Here is a 15,856-nt window from a genome sequence, read left to right as displayed (position 1 = left end):
AGGGAAAGTCCCCAGAACTCTGTTATGCGTTGCTCATGATTGAGGTCAGTGGCAGACTGACTGTATATGTATCTAGCTGTTTCCCCTCTAGCCATGTAACTGAGCAATGGGTTTCAACTTTCTGTACAACACTGAGGTGTATAAGTTGTTCTTGCCCAAAAGATGTGTTGGACATAATATATATCATTCCATGTGGGTCCTACACAGTGCCACAGGTTTCTTACAGTATTTGATGGTTAGAGGAAGGCAGAAAGTACAGAAAAAACTAAGGAGGAGCCTAGAGATGTCAGGGCCACAGGAAATGAAAGCCAGTGTCACTGGATGTCGGCAGCCACTTAGGGATTCCAATAGCATGGAGTTTTCAGTAGTTAGATAGTATGTATATTTTTTAAAGATTTGTAAAATTCAGTACTCATTATCTATTATAGCCACTGTCAATCTGATCAAATGTTTATTTGGTCAATCTTTCATTATGCATTCATCAGGGATGTATATTGGATACTCATAATAGAACTGTGAGATGTCTAATACTTACACGATGTATTTTATACCAGAGGAAGTGATTTGTGCTAAATTCTATCACTGTCATTAAGCTTTTAGTGGATGTTATCCACTGTTTAGGAAGTTGGACCTCTTGGACTTGGCGACATTTTCTCAGGATAGAATTAAAAATGACAAGGCTTGGTTTGGGACATGTATGGTTAGACACAAAGCCACTCGCTAGACTGCACTTTGGCTTCCATTCAAGGGTACCATGGACTGTGTTGGGAGAAGATTATCCCACTCCTTTTAAGAAAGTCAACATAGGTCCACAACACACAACATGGACCCTTCCATTCTACATGCTAAAATGAGAGACCCTTGACGCTCCTAGCACAGGAATAAAGAATGCTCTAAAAAAAAATTCTGCTATGTCTAGACAGATGTCACGCCCATCTTGTTAACAGCAAGTACTACACCATGGTTCCCCAAACCTGTGGTAACTTACAGTTTGTATTAGGTAAATGGTGCAAGGTCAGATATATTATATACTTACTACAACCTTAGCCGATCAGAGGTCTGAATAAAAGAGATTGCTCTGGAAGTCGGTGGGTGGAAACTGTGTTTATTGCTTGCTATTCAATACCCAGGATGTTCAGTGCAAGCTCTTCAGATCTCTTAAAAATGGTGTTTGGTCTATGCAATATTGCACCCCTTATATCATTTCTTTGAGAGTTTGGGGGCCCACATGCCACAGTAAGACCAAGGGCCAAATACGAATGGAAGTTGCATGCCCTCCTGCCCTCTCGCAGCTCCCTCTTACTAGCAGTTTACTAAAAATATAAACTTGAACTTGAATCTAAAGATCCAACCCCCCCCCCCCACCTCACATTTCATCCTCCTGACACCGGGTTGAGCCGCACAGCTCTGAACGCAAAAGCGTTATGGGGTCTCATCTCTGTTCTACATTTGCGGACGCTGCTCTCCGGACCAAACAGGCCTATTGCTAGCAACTTCAAATGTCTATAAACACAGCAGAGCATTTCAGTCTGTGTCGTGCAGCAGACATAAGATGGCATGCAAGGCGCCAACCGGCAAGGAGAAAGAGGTGTTCTCGAAGGAAACGGGACCTACAAACAGGAAACAGGGAGAGAAAAGGTGATAACGCTGGTGTGTGTGGGGGTCCATGTTCTCCTAAGATGTGAGCTGCTGATTCGGTGGGGTTTACACCCAGAGGACCTAGTTATTCAGGAAGCCAATCTCCCTTGTCTCCTTCCTTCAGTCAGTGCCAACTGGGATTCTTTTTCTCTCCCTCTGAGTTGAGCATCGATCTTTGAGCTCCACAAACCAGTCAAAGTCAAGGGTGGGAGGGAGCCCCCCAACTAAACTGCACCCTAGGTGTATTCCATCACAAGTGTATTGCTGTAGTCTTTAAAACGTGCGATGGCAGAGGCAAAACTCTGAAGTACGCTGTGAATGACTTCTGAGTTGCTTTTAAAGATTTTGTCTTCATGGATTGAAGGGCTCTCTGGTCCTGCTTGGGCGCTCCTGACCCAATCTTGTGTAGGGCCCTTGCCTTCTCCATTGCTAATTCAGCTCACTTTACTTGGTCGGTGAAGCACACACTATGGTGAGAGGGAGGGAGAGAAGTAGTAGCGATGGAATAACTTGGGTAAGAAGACACAAGCACAAGTTCTCATGCTATTCTGTGTGTGAGCATGAATGTGCCCATATACCCGTGTGCATGTGTATTTATGGGTGCCCATGTGACTTTTTCCTTCCAGCACTGATGCGCTGTCTACTGCAGTCATGGTTTCATGACGGCTATTTAGTGTTGTAACTCCCCAGAGCAGTGTTGTCTACTCCTTCCGCCCGACTCCTGCCTTCCTACTAATGAATGTGTTTGACAGGCAAGGGTCATTTTATTATTGTGACATAATGAATTGGGAGATGTGATTTCCAAGTGCTGAGGCTAACGCAGTGACACTGGCAGGGTGACGTTTTTTTCACCCCGAAGTGCCCCAATTGTATACTCGACACACTTGCAAGAATAAATATTGATCTGCTCTGGGCGGATGTGCGCAGTGTGAAATGTTAATGCTTTTAAAGGGCGTCGGATGTACAACATAGCTATTATTATGACTGTTATTATAAGGTATAAAATCACAGCGAGTGTCTTGTCTGTACCCCTATCATCATGATTACCCCCACATGTTGCTTGCCACTGTATGTGAACCACTATTCATGAGACTGGGAACCTTGCTGAGGAACTAGGCCAAAAGCATTGGTCTTGAGACTACCCACAAAGGAGAAGAAGAAAATAATATCAAGACATCAAGCCCCTGGTGTCTTGAGGCTGGGGATTTGCTCAGTGGGGTAGAGCACTTGCCTAGCATGAGTGAAACCCTGAGCGCTGCATAAACTGAACACAGCTATAATTACAGCACTTGGGAGGTAAAGTCAGGAGGAACAGTAGTTCAAGGTCATTCTAGACTCCATAGTGAGTTTGAAGCTACTGTTGGATTTATGAGAGACGCTGTCACAAAAACTACTGAAGACTGCCAGTCTATCTCATGACCTCTCCTCTTGCTAGTGGGTTAGAAAATGTCTACTTATCTTTCTAGTGTGATTTATTCTTTGGTATAAAATGTTTTAGGGGCTGGAGAGATGGCTAAGTGGTTTAGAGCACTGACTATGCTCCCAGATGCCCCAAGTTCATTGGGCAGCACAAAACCATCTGTACCTCCAGTTTCAGGAGATCTGATGGCTGTTTCTGGCCTCCACCAGGCATGCATAAAGTCTACATACATACATGCATGCATACATACATACATACATACATACATACATACATACAACATTTATATACATAAAAAATGTTAAGTTGTGGAAACATACAGGTAACATTTTACAAACCCAACAGGCGTTATTTAAGCATACACACACACACAAGAACACCACATACACATACCATATACACATAGATTAATCAATTTAATTTGAGATCATCATTGATCGTGAAAGTTTGCAATCTTAAGAGGGTTTAGTATCTGTCTTTCACTTTGGCCAAATAGTTTCTAGATGGGGGTATAAGGCAGTGGTTGTCAACCTTGATAATCCCTTGGTCCTTTAATAGAGTTCTTTGTGTTGTGGTGACCCCCAACCATAAAATTGTTCCATTGCTACTTTATAACTGCAATTCTGCTACTGTTATGAATTTTGATGTATCTTATATGCAGATCGTTTTAGGTGACCCCTGTGAGATGGTCATGTGATCCCCAAAGGGGTCACAATTCATAGGTTAAGAACCACTGGGAGAAGGGTATCATATCTTGAGATCAAATCTTCATATTGAAGAAACCTTCAGGTTTGCTCCTTTCTTTTGTCAGGTTACACAGACAGGGCATCATGATTTAGAAATGTGGGGGTGCCACTGATGCAGAGTTGGGATTGAGAGCCATTGTCCCCTCCATGATTCTTAGAGTTGAATTCCTTCCTGCTTCCTTTATTCCTTTCCAAAGAGCAGAGCCTCTTCCTTAAAGGTGCACCTTCCACAGAGTTCACTCACCATCTCTTTGGTACAGAGTTCACTCACCATCTCTTTGGTACAGAGTTCACTCACCATCTCTTTGGTACAGAGTTCACTCACCATCTCTTTGGTACAGAGTTCACTCACCATCTCTTTGGTACAGAGTTTACTCACCATCTCTTTGGCATACTATAAGATGTTTTCATCAGCCAATGTTTACCCACCCCAATCCTGCAGTCTCTCTCGACTCCCTCCTTTCTCTAGATGTATAGCCTCTCGTTATTGGACTAAATTTTTACTATGTCCTCCTCGGGGGAAACCTTAGCACATGTTCTTTCAGAGTCTTCTTAGTTCTTAAGCCTTCACAACTGCCTTCCCTCCAATCCAAATGAAGTTGATCTTTCAAAACTTTGAAGCTATGGCTGGTATTGAGCAAATATTGAAGATATAAATTAATGACTATGTAGCTCTGATCACCCAAAACAGTAGATTTCTTTTTCTTTCTTTTCTTTTATTTTTCTTTTCTTTTTTAACCTATTTTTTCTGTTCTATGACATGGTAGTGAATCCCCTGTCTATCCTTTCATGTAATACGGAAGGCCTGTCTTCCCTTCTAGATACTTCTTTGACTACTTTATAGGGACCACGTTGGCATCCACATGTGACCCTTGACCTGGTATTGAGACTCGTTTATTCATTCACGTATTAGTTACTTTTCTGCTGCGATGATAGGCTACCTGACAAAGCGATGTAAGGGGCAAAGGGTTTATTTGGCTCACAGCTCTCAGGCACAATCCGTGATAGTAAAAAAGAAAAAGAAAAGTCATGGCAGCAGGATCTTAAAGCATTGAGTCACATTTGTATCCATGGTGATGAAGCAGGCAGCAAAGAAAGTTAGTGCTCAACTCCCTTCTCCTTATTCAGTCTGGGACACCAGCCTGTGACTGCAGGCCACTCAAAGTTATGGATGGTCACATTGCTTTAGTTAACTCAGTCTAATTCTCAAAGCTCAACAGCTAAATCCCTCCCAAGAATGCTCAGAGGTTCATCTCATAGGTGAGTCTAGATCCTTCCAACTTGATGTTCTTAGCTCTCTCGAGCCACACAAAGAGAAAAGTATCATTTTAAAGGTCGTGTATTACTTGCCAAGCCAATGGTTGCTCAGTAAATATGAACCACTTGCCCCCAAAATAAGTCAGGTCTCCATCCTGTGTTGCCCTTTCCATTCCTCCTGCATATTTTTGTTTGTTTGTTTGTTTGTTTGTTTGTTTGTTTATAGAAACAATTTCACTATTCTGACCCCAAAACCATACAGTATGTATTTAGCTCAGGGGTCTTGAAAATATTGATTGTGAATGAATTAGCAATGCATTGTCCGCCAACCCCTAGAAGACATACTTTTCCATAGCTTTCTTTGGTTTCAGCTCTGGAAGCATCTTGCCTTTCTACCTCCCCACCCCCAATGGCCCTTCGTCTTCACCCACTCATCCACAGGCTTCTCCGTGGCAATGACTGCCAAGACTTAACTGGAAATAGACTCACACTTGTCATCTCCAGGCCTAAGTATTGTCTTCCAGATGATTCCCAAGATAGTACCTCTAAAGACAGATACTCAATGAGCTAAACTCCTTGTACATGAAGCGCGACTATAATCTTCCCTTGATCCTTATCATTCATATGTGGAGTTTGCATATGAATTAGTTAATTATATTCATCTGTTGACTAGCCTTGAAGGAGCTCCCTGTGCATGTTCATTTATTGGTGCTAACATAACACCATTTGCAAGCTGTTCTTTTCAATGCATAGCTTAATGTATTAGCTACCTGCTGCGTTGACAAAAGCAATATGATTTTAATATTAGCAGGCCCATGCTTGCCCTTCAAGTCATATACCATTGCCTAAAGAGACAACTTTCACACACACACACACACACACACACACACACACACACACACACACACACACACGTCAAGTAGGCAGCAGGCAGATGCATTTTTTAGTGTGTGTCAATTAACAATAACTCTACTTTACCCTGTTTCTCCTTTGGAACCCTCTGTCTGAAAGATAGCTTTGGTATTAGTTTGGGCCACATCTTTCCAGGCCTCTACAGGCATACATGAATGCATACATGTTTTTACTGCTTTCTCTAAATGAAGCCATGCTTTACTTAATCTTGAGAAACTGGATTTTTCCCACGTAATATGTCCCTCAATTATACATACATACATACATACATACATACATACATACATACATGTGTGTGTGTGTGTGTGTGTGTGTGACCTACCTATGCTCATGACCCCCTCTCTCAAATGCAACATTGGAACCAAATTAAAATCATACTTCAAAATTTTCTGACATGGTCTCTCTGTGCAAGCTATTCTTTTCATTCTTTTTTAGTGAGACTTCTTGGTCTCTTATGTCTTGCTATGATCATGGTGTCCTGTTCTAATGTCTCCTTACCTGTGGAGCCCTCTGCTGTGCTACCCTGATCATTCATCCTTCTTCCTCCTCCATCCTTAGAGGACAGACGCTGAGGATAATTATACCCACTGAACTAAGCCTAATATCGTATGTGTTTCCATGTATTGCAAAAATAAGTGAGACAGTCTTTTGTAGACTGGAAGTGCCTGAAAGGTAAAAATATACCCCAGAATGCTTTGAGTCTTATCTATTGGTGATTTGTATGCTGGCGTGATTGCAGCCTCTTTCTTAGACATGGCTGTAGAGAGAGAATCCCTCTCTTACCAGGATATGCCCTTTGGTCAGAAAAACTGGATGAACTCAGCAGGACCTCCTATAGGAGGGTTTAAATGGAGCAACATAATCCTGAAACAATGGGGAAAATTGAGTGATTGTCCCTTCTTGTTTGTTATTTCATTGTTTCTTATTTGAAGTAGGATCTTGTCTGGTTCTGGAGTATAAAAATTACCCCTTTGTTTAAACAGGGCGAGCATTAATGATTTCCCAAGGAAAAAAAGAAAAAAAAACTGTATAGAAGGTTTAATCTTAATTAGTTTTTCTTACTCCATTTTCTTCCTGACTTTTTTATGCTTATTGAATTCTGTAAATTGAATTATTTAGCTTTTGCTTTATAACTCCTAAAATATCCAGAGTAGAAATGTTTAGTTTTGTGAAGGTATGCCAGAAACAAACTGCAAAGACGGTTCAAAATTAGAAGCTGAATCTTAGCGCAGAATGCATGGAGAGGACTAAATTGGCTGATGTGGCTGACCTGTCTGTTGACTTTAAGTAGTTCTCTTCAGTTTGCCTTAGGGAGAAGGAAGTATATGTTGAGTCCATGCTAAGTATGTCCTCTTACTCATATCTTGTACCCATCCTTGTCTCAATCTGGAGAGTAGTCACATGAGTCTGTTGGTCTGGTATTGCCCAGTTTCCTTCAAATATTAGTATCGTGAGAGCAATCTAAGGACCCTGGCATGACCTCTCATTGCTTTTTCTCCCCCATACAGAATGCTGTGTGCATAGTTTGGATGTCAACTTGAGTCTCTTCTCAAAGTGGCACGTCCAACCTTATTTCACAGCTGAAAAGTTTCCATCTTCATCATGTATGCCTGAGGAGACTATAATGCTTACTATTTTCTTCAGACTATAATCAAATACCTGACAAGAAGCAACTTTAGGGAGGGAAGGCTCAAGTTTGGCTTACAATTCAAGAGGACAACATGCATCTTTGTAGGAGGCATGGCAGCAAGAGTGACAGGCAGTGGGTCACATGGCACATACAGTCAGGAAGGAGAAGGGTGTGAACATGAAGTGGGACTGTAATATAAAACCTCAAGGCCCATCCCTGGAGAACCACTACTTACATTGTGATCCTTCCTCTAAAAGGAAATACAACCTTCCAAAGAGCACCAGCAGCTGTGGTCCACATGTCCAAATACATTCTCCTACTGAAGACATTTCATATTCACACCACCACTTCCAAAGTGATTATGGTTTTTAGAGAAGTGCCTTCCATTACAGAGAACTCGAGTTTCAGGTACCAGACTCAAACTCTCCTCTTCTTATTTCCCATCCAAGGGCTCAGTAACTGTAAAGCATGATTTTACGTATTTATTTTTATTTTATTTGTTCTAATTTCCTCCTTAGTAAAAGGTGTGAGGGCCGGCCATGTCTGAAGATCAATGAGACTCAAATCTGCCATGGATCAAGCACTCTCATGTTGTTCAGGGCTCCCCCAGTATTCCGACCTCCCCTTAGCAGAGATCTATAACCTTCTAATATAGTTATGTACCATATGTTAACCTCTTCAGCTCCCTGTCCCTATACAAGTTCAATGCCTGGGAAATAGCCAATGATCTGTAGATGCATTTTTACTAATAAATGAAGCAACAAAATCAATTTACTATTATATTAGGATATTATGTTTTTTCTTCCTCTTTTCTTCCCTCCCCCCCAATGAGCAAATGAGCTCTCTGAGTGACAGCAGATGACAGGAGACAGCTCTGTTTTCTCTGATGAGGTGTAAAAATAAGGCAGTGATAGGCTTCAGTTATAATGCTCTAGCCATTGATTTGGATTTAAAGAGGAGTTCTTGTTCCTTAGAGGCTCAGGATATGTACCTTTGGTACAAATTCTCGGAAAGCAGGGTCTTCATTTTCATGTGGAAGTTGGTCATTCTAGATGGCCACTGGCCTTCAGCCTCCAAGGCTTGATGAGGGAGCCATCTTGGTGAGCATTTCCTATGAATGAAGCCTTACTTAATCAGATTTTCCTATCTTATGTCATCCTGGGAAAGTGACAAGCAGTAACTGAGCCAGAAGCAAGCAAGGAAACAGGGTGGAAAAACACCAAGTCTGTGACAAAAGCAACAGAATTACTTTTAATTTTTTTTCAGTCCTTCACTGGTATTTGTTAGAGAGCAGTAAGCAAGGCAGATTTTTGTCTTTGTGTAGACATTGGACAATAAGAATCAGGAGAACGTATATTTTTGACTTCCTATTTTTTGGAGTTCTTTGGAATTTGGACGCTAATTAAAAAATATGTGTTTCCTAGCCCTTCTTACTGTGAAAATCCTTGGCAATATAAACAGATGCACGGGTTGGATTTTCATTCTGACACCAGACTGTCTGAAATAATGGCTGGAAGGAAGTGTGAATTCTTTCGTTCCTCAAGCTTCAATTATAAGTACTTAATTTGTTTCTCTTTCTACTGCTGACTAGAGTCCCAATCTGTTTTATTTTTCATCTGGCCAAAGCATGGTAGTTTCAGAAGCTCCTTGTTTTGAAAAGTTTACTTCGTTCATAGCAAATGAAACAAACTATAAGTAAGAATTACTGTCACGTGCCAGCACTCATCACTGTGTTGCGACAATTAAGATATTAAGCAGTGTTCCAAAATTTCAATAATATAGGCTATCAGATGACACACTATGGATCTTCGAGAAATGGTTTGAAAGCACTGACTTATTCTCTAGAAAGCTTGAACCGTTTGATATATGGTCCAAGTTAATAACTCACTAACTCATCATAACTTTTCACAGTCAAATAAGATTTCTTCCATTTTTGAAGGGTTAGTCATTGTTTATTACAGACACTAGACCATTGACTGACATGTTTCTAGCCTGTGGTGTGTCTTTGGTCATCATGATGTCTACTTGGATGAGGTAGTACGCATGCCACATTAGTCAAGCACTGATGATGTCAGTACCTGGGAGTGTGGAAGAGCTAGTGTGGGTGATCCATGTACACTGTTGTTACTTTTGCTTTGCACACTTCCCCATGGAAAAGTTTAGCTTTGTTTTTCAGGGAGGAAAAATTAAAATTGATGACAGGCAAGTGATTCCCAGAGATCACCAAAGAACAAAACAAAACAAAACATAATTAAGACTGTTTCATGCTTCTCCAGGGGTTTTTCCTTAGATATACCTGTCCATGCACTTACTGTTTCAAAGGGCTTTTATAAATTATTTTGGTGCCAAACTCTAAAATGTTTATGTCTCATTTGTAAATATGATGGAAGGTGCAAAGAAGGCTGCAGTTGTAGGGCAGCAATTTTAAGCTGTTTTCTTCATTGTAATCACAAATGTTTTGTAATTGGATCTTTCCATTTTTGAAAGTAGGAAAGTGAGGATTAATGGTGTTAAGTAACCTACATAAAGTCAGAGTAAAAGGGTGAAGAGGAAGAGTTTAAACCAGGAAGAGTAGAAGTTCAGTCCTGTTCTCCTCGTTCCTTCATATGTTGGTTCTGTTGTATTGGCTCTTTGCATTTAAGCCTTCCTAAAACCTACTCGTATTGAAAGCATTGTACTCATTTTATAGACAGAAAAAAAAATTACATGTAATTTTCTCCTCATAGAATTCAGAAGTCATTGAGATGGTTTTAGGAACAAGATCTGATTCCAATAACTTTGTCCTTGCAGCATTCATTACACATTCCATAAGAACATTCATTCAGAACTGAGAGTTAATATATAGGCCTATTGGTTGATACCAATACTGTTCCTTAGTGTGGAGTGACTGGATGTACCGTCTTTGCTAGTGGAGAAAGTTAAGACAATTTCGTGGTTAATAATGCATCCTATGATTCTTGACATGTTTACAATAGCAAGGGAAAGGATATGGTTCCCAATGGACAGGTGGATGGTGGGACCTTGGTTCCTAAGACAACTCCTTTCCTCCCTTTTTTAGACAATACATCAAGATATTGGTCTCTAATTGATTACTAAGGTTAATGTGACTAGGATAATTTTTCAAATGGCGGAAACAACACTACAGTGACATCACTGATCATTTTGCTAAAATGCGTCTGTGATTTTTGTCTACTTTTAAGCCTTTCCCCTCATTTGTAGGACAGTTGTTTTGTTTGGGGGCGGAGGGAGAAAGGGATTTGAAATCTCAGTGCCACATGACCAGGTTTTGAGGAGGAAGCTTAGAAAAGCATGCTAGCTTTTAAGTTGTTTCCTGTTTTTCTTGGCCTCATTGCAATCCTTGCCAAAACTTGCCTCCTTCTCTGCTGCATTAGTAATGCAAAATGAAATTCATTGTGCCCATTATATCTGTTAAATGGTTTCCATTTTAACTCAAGAAAAATGTATTGACGTTCATGTGTTTGGCATGGGAACTGTGTATATCTATCGAGGATAGCAACTTGTCTGTTGGAATTACAGTGCATTATGTATAATGCTGCTTTTAGCCATGCATGTACATTTCCTGGAATCTTATTGTGTCAGGGCTTGGAAAGTTTACACAAGCATTGGTAATCTAATTTTTGTCTGGTGGGTGGGTGGCTGTGGAAATATGGAGTATTTGACATAACAAATGTCTTGGCCATCTGTGCCAGGAAAGGGATGGCTGGTAGAGTATCTAGTCAGGTAGGTAAAAAAAAATAACCATCAAAATAACAGATTGGAAAAATATTGCCCCAGGCTTACCCTAAATATTAATTTCTCACGAGCATGAAGATATAACAGTTATTATGACATTGTTTTCTGTTTGTTTTGTTTTGATTACATGATTCTGCTTTAGCATTCTCTTGCCTCTTACCCATAATCCTTCTCTAGACTGTATGATTCCCTCCCTCCTTTGTCTTCTCCTGGCACCAGCCTTTGGCTCATGAAGGTCTTGTTAAGGTCCCTAGAGGATCAGGGACTCTGACTTAATTTTCTCGCTGAGTCTTTTCATTGAGAATTTTTCTGTTGCTTTGTCTTAAAGATCTTTGAAATATCACCCATCAAGCCACAGGCTTCATTTTTCTTTGTTCACTTCGAAACTGGTGCTGCATTTGGCTCAGTGGTCCTAGGGATCTAGACAATAAATTGTATTCTTAACAGGTAAGAGGACGATGCTGTGCCTTGGTCTCTGTCTCTCAAAGTTCTTCAAGTTCTGCTTACTGGGCAGAACTGTTGCCCAGTGACCTGTGATGTCCTGTTTTGGTCTTGCTCTAGGCATAGTCCAGCACCTACTAAGGAAGGTTTCCTTAACATGGTCACTGTCAAATTTGGAGAATTTGGTCATGGGTTAGGTATCGGTTTCTATAGCCTCTCTCTACTTACTAGATTCCAACAGTACTTTTTCCAATGTTCCCAGATATACCTAACATCCCCTCATGCATGGTGTGGTGTGGTGTGATGTATATGTGCGTCTGTGTGCTTGTGTGTGCGAATTCCGTCCCCCCACCCCCAAAGGAAATCATTGACCTAAAGCCAGGTTGAAAGGCACAGCTGGACAGAAATTTACATAAAAACACGGAAGTCAGGCACTGCTGCTTGACAGTGCTGAGAGGGCTTTGTGTCTTGCAGGATGCATGGAGGCTCTGTATCACAGACCCAGGAGCAAACACTGTGATAAAAATCTATGCTTTCTTAGAATGAGTAACAGAGGAGGTTAGGGTCACCTTTTAATTGCCCTGCTTCTGCTCTGTCAATTATCCTTACCTTGAGACGCCTTCTATCTCTCATCTCTGAACCATGACTCACAGGAGGAAGAGTCCAATTCTTCTCAGACCACAATCTTCCCAACACTCTATGCTCTATGTCCCCACTCTGTGCTCTTGTGGTTGTCACTGGCTTGAATAGAGGCAAGATGTCCACTTATTTCTCTAATCCCCTTCACCACCAAGTAGGAGTGGCCCATTCTCTTCTGAGGACCAGTTTGAACAGAATGCATCCATCCTCTGGAATGCACTACGGGGAAGAGTTCATGTTGATGATGATGAATATTTGGGCTTCCAGGCTGGTAAGCCCAGATGTACGCAACCACTGTAGTGTGGACGTGTTGTTCATGGTTAGTTCTTTCTTGGTGCTTCTTTCAGTGAGTTCCATTTATTATGTTTAATGGCAGTCCCATGAGCCTGTCAAAAGGGCATCCTGTTTGCTACTGAAATAGTAATTAATGTAACATGCAAACAAATGAGGTAACGTAACGCATTCAATAACATCAAGATGATTACTTTTTTCAGTAATATGAAAGCCAGGGAAATATGCTAACAAATCTATCTGATCAATACATGGGATGTAAAAAAGGGAGAGGAGACAAGATTGACTGATGAGTGAAACAGAAATGACACAAACAGGCTGACAGCCAGCTGTAAGTCTCTTTAGGGCAAATGCAATTAACTTAGAATAATAGACTCAAATGTGATGGTTAGAAATGCGTTTTTATTAACAATCCCAGACTGAATCATTATGCTCTTGAAGATAAAATGGTCCTTACATTTTGTGCGTGTGCAAGTGTGTATGTGTGTGTGTGTGTGTGTGTGTGTGTGCATATATGAACACACACACATATGTCCCCACATTTATACCCAGGTTTCTCACATTCCTATGTGCTCTGCTTACAATTTGGGTGGAATAGTTGATTTTTAGAGTAATGTACTTTCAAAAGGGAATTCATTCATAAATTGTCTCCAGGACTATAAATTCTGAATATTCTCCCAAATTACATATATAAAAATCATGCTACTTATCTGGAGCTATTAAATACAGAGCCAGTGAGCCTCCGTCCCAGCACTGCTGGTCCTTGGGGGATTTGGCATTGCAATCAGGGATTTACAGATTTCGTTCTGAAGAGGAGAAGTCATTACTAGAAACCTAAGCTCATTTCCTCTCCTTTAATAGCTATTTTAAATCATTCATTTAGAAAATACATTAACTATTTAGGGTACCAGCAATGTATTTCTCTTGGCGTCAAGTCTGCATTTTTTAAAGAGTTTTTTCTTTCTTTCTTTCTTCCAAAATTATTTGCAAAGAAGATGGAGTTTGGGGAGAAGAAGACCAAATAAAATTTTGTTCATATGAAATTATTTTGGCTAGTATTTTCTTCCTTTGTCTTCTAAGACAAAATAGATTGAAACTTTAACAAAGTAGTTGAAAATTAGTTAAGTACTTTTAAGGTTTTAATTCTGATGGATGAAAATGCACAAGGGTCCTGAGAAAAATCTAAACTGGACTTTGAGTGCGATTAAATACCAGTGGTCTCTATAAATGAATTTGTTAATAGTTTAAATAGAAAACAGTTTAAATTCTGAACTACTTAATACTGACGCTGACCTTACCAAGAGAAAAGGTAACCACAGGGGAAAAGAAAGATGACAGTTAAAAATAAGCACTGACTTTCTGCAAAGAATTTAGAAGACAGAGTCTTGCATAACGTTTTGCAAACTGCTTTATATATATTTTTTCAAATGCAAAATAAGGTTCCTCCGGTTATGTAATTGCTATTCATTCAAAGGACAGCAGAAAGGTTGACAGTTTAAAATGTGTTCTCCCTGTCACCAGCCAGTGTGTTTGCACCACTTTGTCGACTGACGGTGTTTTAAACAACCTCTGCAGGAGAGGGCTGCCAACCACCATTGAGGACACTGACTTTGTTATTAGAGTGGGTAGGTTAGATCATCCTCTTGATCCTCCTGCCTGCTTTGTTCTTTTGATGTGGCAGCACACCAAGGTTGACAACAGCCTCCATTTACGTAACAATGAGATGCATTGTTAAATACATATGTGTAGATAGGCAGAGAGGGAGCTCTTTTATCCTGAGAGATAGCAAAGTTCACTGTACACTATTAACACTGGGAGCGTATGAAGATGGTTCTCGGGAACACAGAAACTATTAAAAGTATTGAGAGTGTCAAGAGTCTTAAAAAAGTCATCATCACTTCACATTTTGATACTTTAAAATCTTTCCAAAAGAAAAAAAAAAAGGAATGAAGGACCTATTCTTGCTTATAGACGAGGCTCTCCTGTTTCTCAGTGTCCCATTAACTGTTCAATTTGCTGTGTTTCTTACAACAGCGCATTATGAAGGCAAAGTAGAGTCTCAGGATGGGAGGGTCATCAAATAAGAGTACAGGATACACCACTAAATTTGAACTTTCTTAAAGGCAAGTAGGTTTTTAGTATAAAGCTGCCTGGTGTCATGTATAAGGCTGAATACTATATTTAATAACAATCTAGGTTTATATAACCGTATCTGAAGCATACTCGACGCTAAAAATGTGTGCATTGGTTTTAAAAATTTACATAAACCTACATATTTTGTGTTGAAACTGGTGAACCAACCTGAGAAACCATGGCACTGTACCTGTGGCGAGCTTGCTTATAGAGGGAGACTAATCCTGGTTGCTGTTGTCTTCCTTTTCTCTCCTTCCTTCTAAGGTCTACTACTCTTCTCTTCTCCAGACAGCCCAATGCTCCCTCTGTGATTTAATTTCCATTTCGGCATGTTCACAGTCAGCATTTAGCACTATGTTACCAGTAAGATAGAGCTGACATTTATTAGGTAAGTGTTCTTAACATGAAAGGAACAGTTGCAATTGTGTCCCATGTGGAAAATTAGAGGAGTGTCCTTGTTAGGTCCACTCTAAAAGTTATATTCAAGAAATTTAAATGTTACCACTGAACAGAGAATGGGACCCCTGTTGGAGGAATTAGAGAAAGGATTGAAAGAGCCAAAGGGGCTTGCAACCCCATAAGAACAACAATGACAACCAATCAGAGCTCCCAGGGACTAAACCACTACCCATGGACTGACCATGGCTCCAACTGCATATGTAGCAGAGGATGACCCTGTTGGATACCAATGGAAGGAGAAGCCCTTGGTCCTGCCAAGGTTGGACCTCTAGTGTAGGGGAATGTTGGGGAGGGTAGAAGGGGGGGAGAGGAACACCCTTGTAGAAAAAGGGGAGGAGGATGAGATAGGAGGCCTATGTCCAGGAAACCGGGAATGGGAATAACAATTGAAATGTAAATTTAAAAAACCCAACAAAAAAGAAATTTAAATATTAAATATTCTTGGATATTCCATATGTCCTCTTTGTCATGGGATATATATGCTCTATTATACGAGTTACACATTGTCTAAAAGTATAGAATCTTTTACCCTGGGTT

At 40.4% G+C, this 15,856-nt stretch overlaps 1 protein-coding gene across 2 annotated transcripts in view; it reads right to left on the bottom strand.

Moving 5' to 3' along the window:
- Nucleotides 1–15,856, bottom strand: part of Mdfic2 (MyoD family inhibitor domain containing 2) — a 104,942-nt gene that overhangs the window by 34,414 nt on the left and 54,672 nt on the right. The window contains exon 2 of one of the 2 annotated variants that reach the window (XM_032905067.1): nt 1,709–1,719. The exons of the other annotated variant lie outside the window; for it this stretch is intronic. Coding sequence (XP_032760958.1) covers nt 1,709–1,719 — 11 coding nt within the window. The remainder of the gene's footprint in view (nt 1–1,708; nt 1,720–15,856) is intronic. 2 annotated transcript variants of the gene reach the window in all.

This window comes from Rattus rattus, chromosome 6 (assembly GCF_011064425.1).
Source record: "Rattus rattus isolate New Zealand chromosome 6, Rrattus_CSIRO_v1, whole genome shotgun sequence".
NCBI lineage: Eukaryota > Metazoa > Chordata > Mammalia > Rodentia > Muridae > Rattus > Rattus rattus.
Note: the sequence above shows the minus strand (reverse complement) of the source record. Positions and strands in the feature narration are given on the sequence as shown.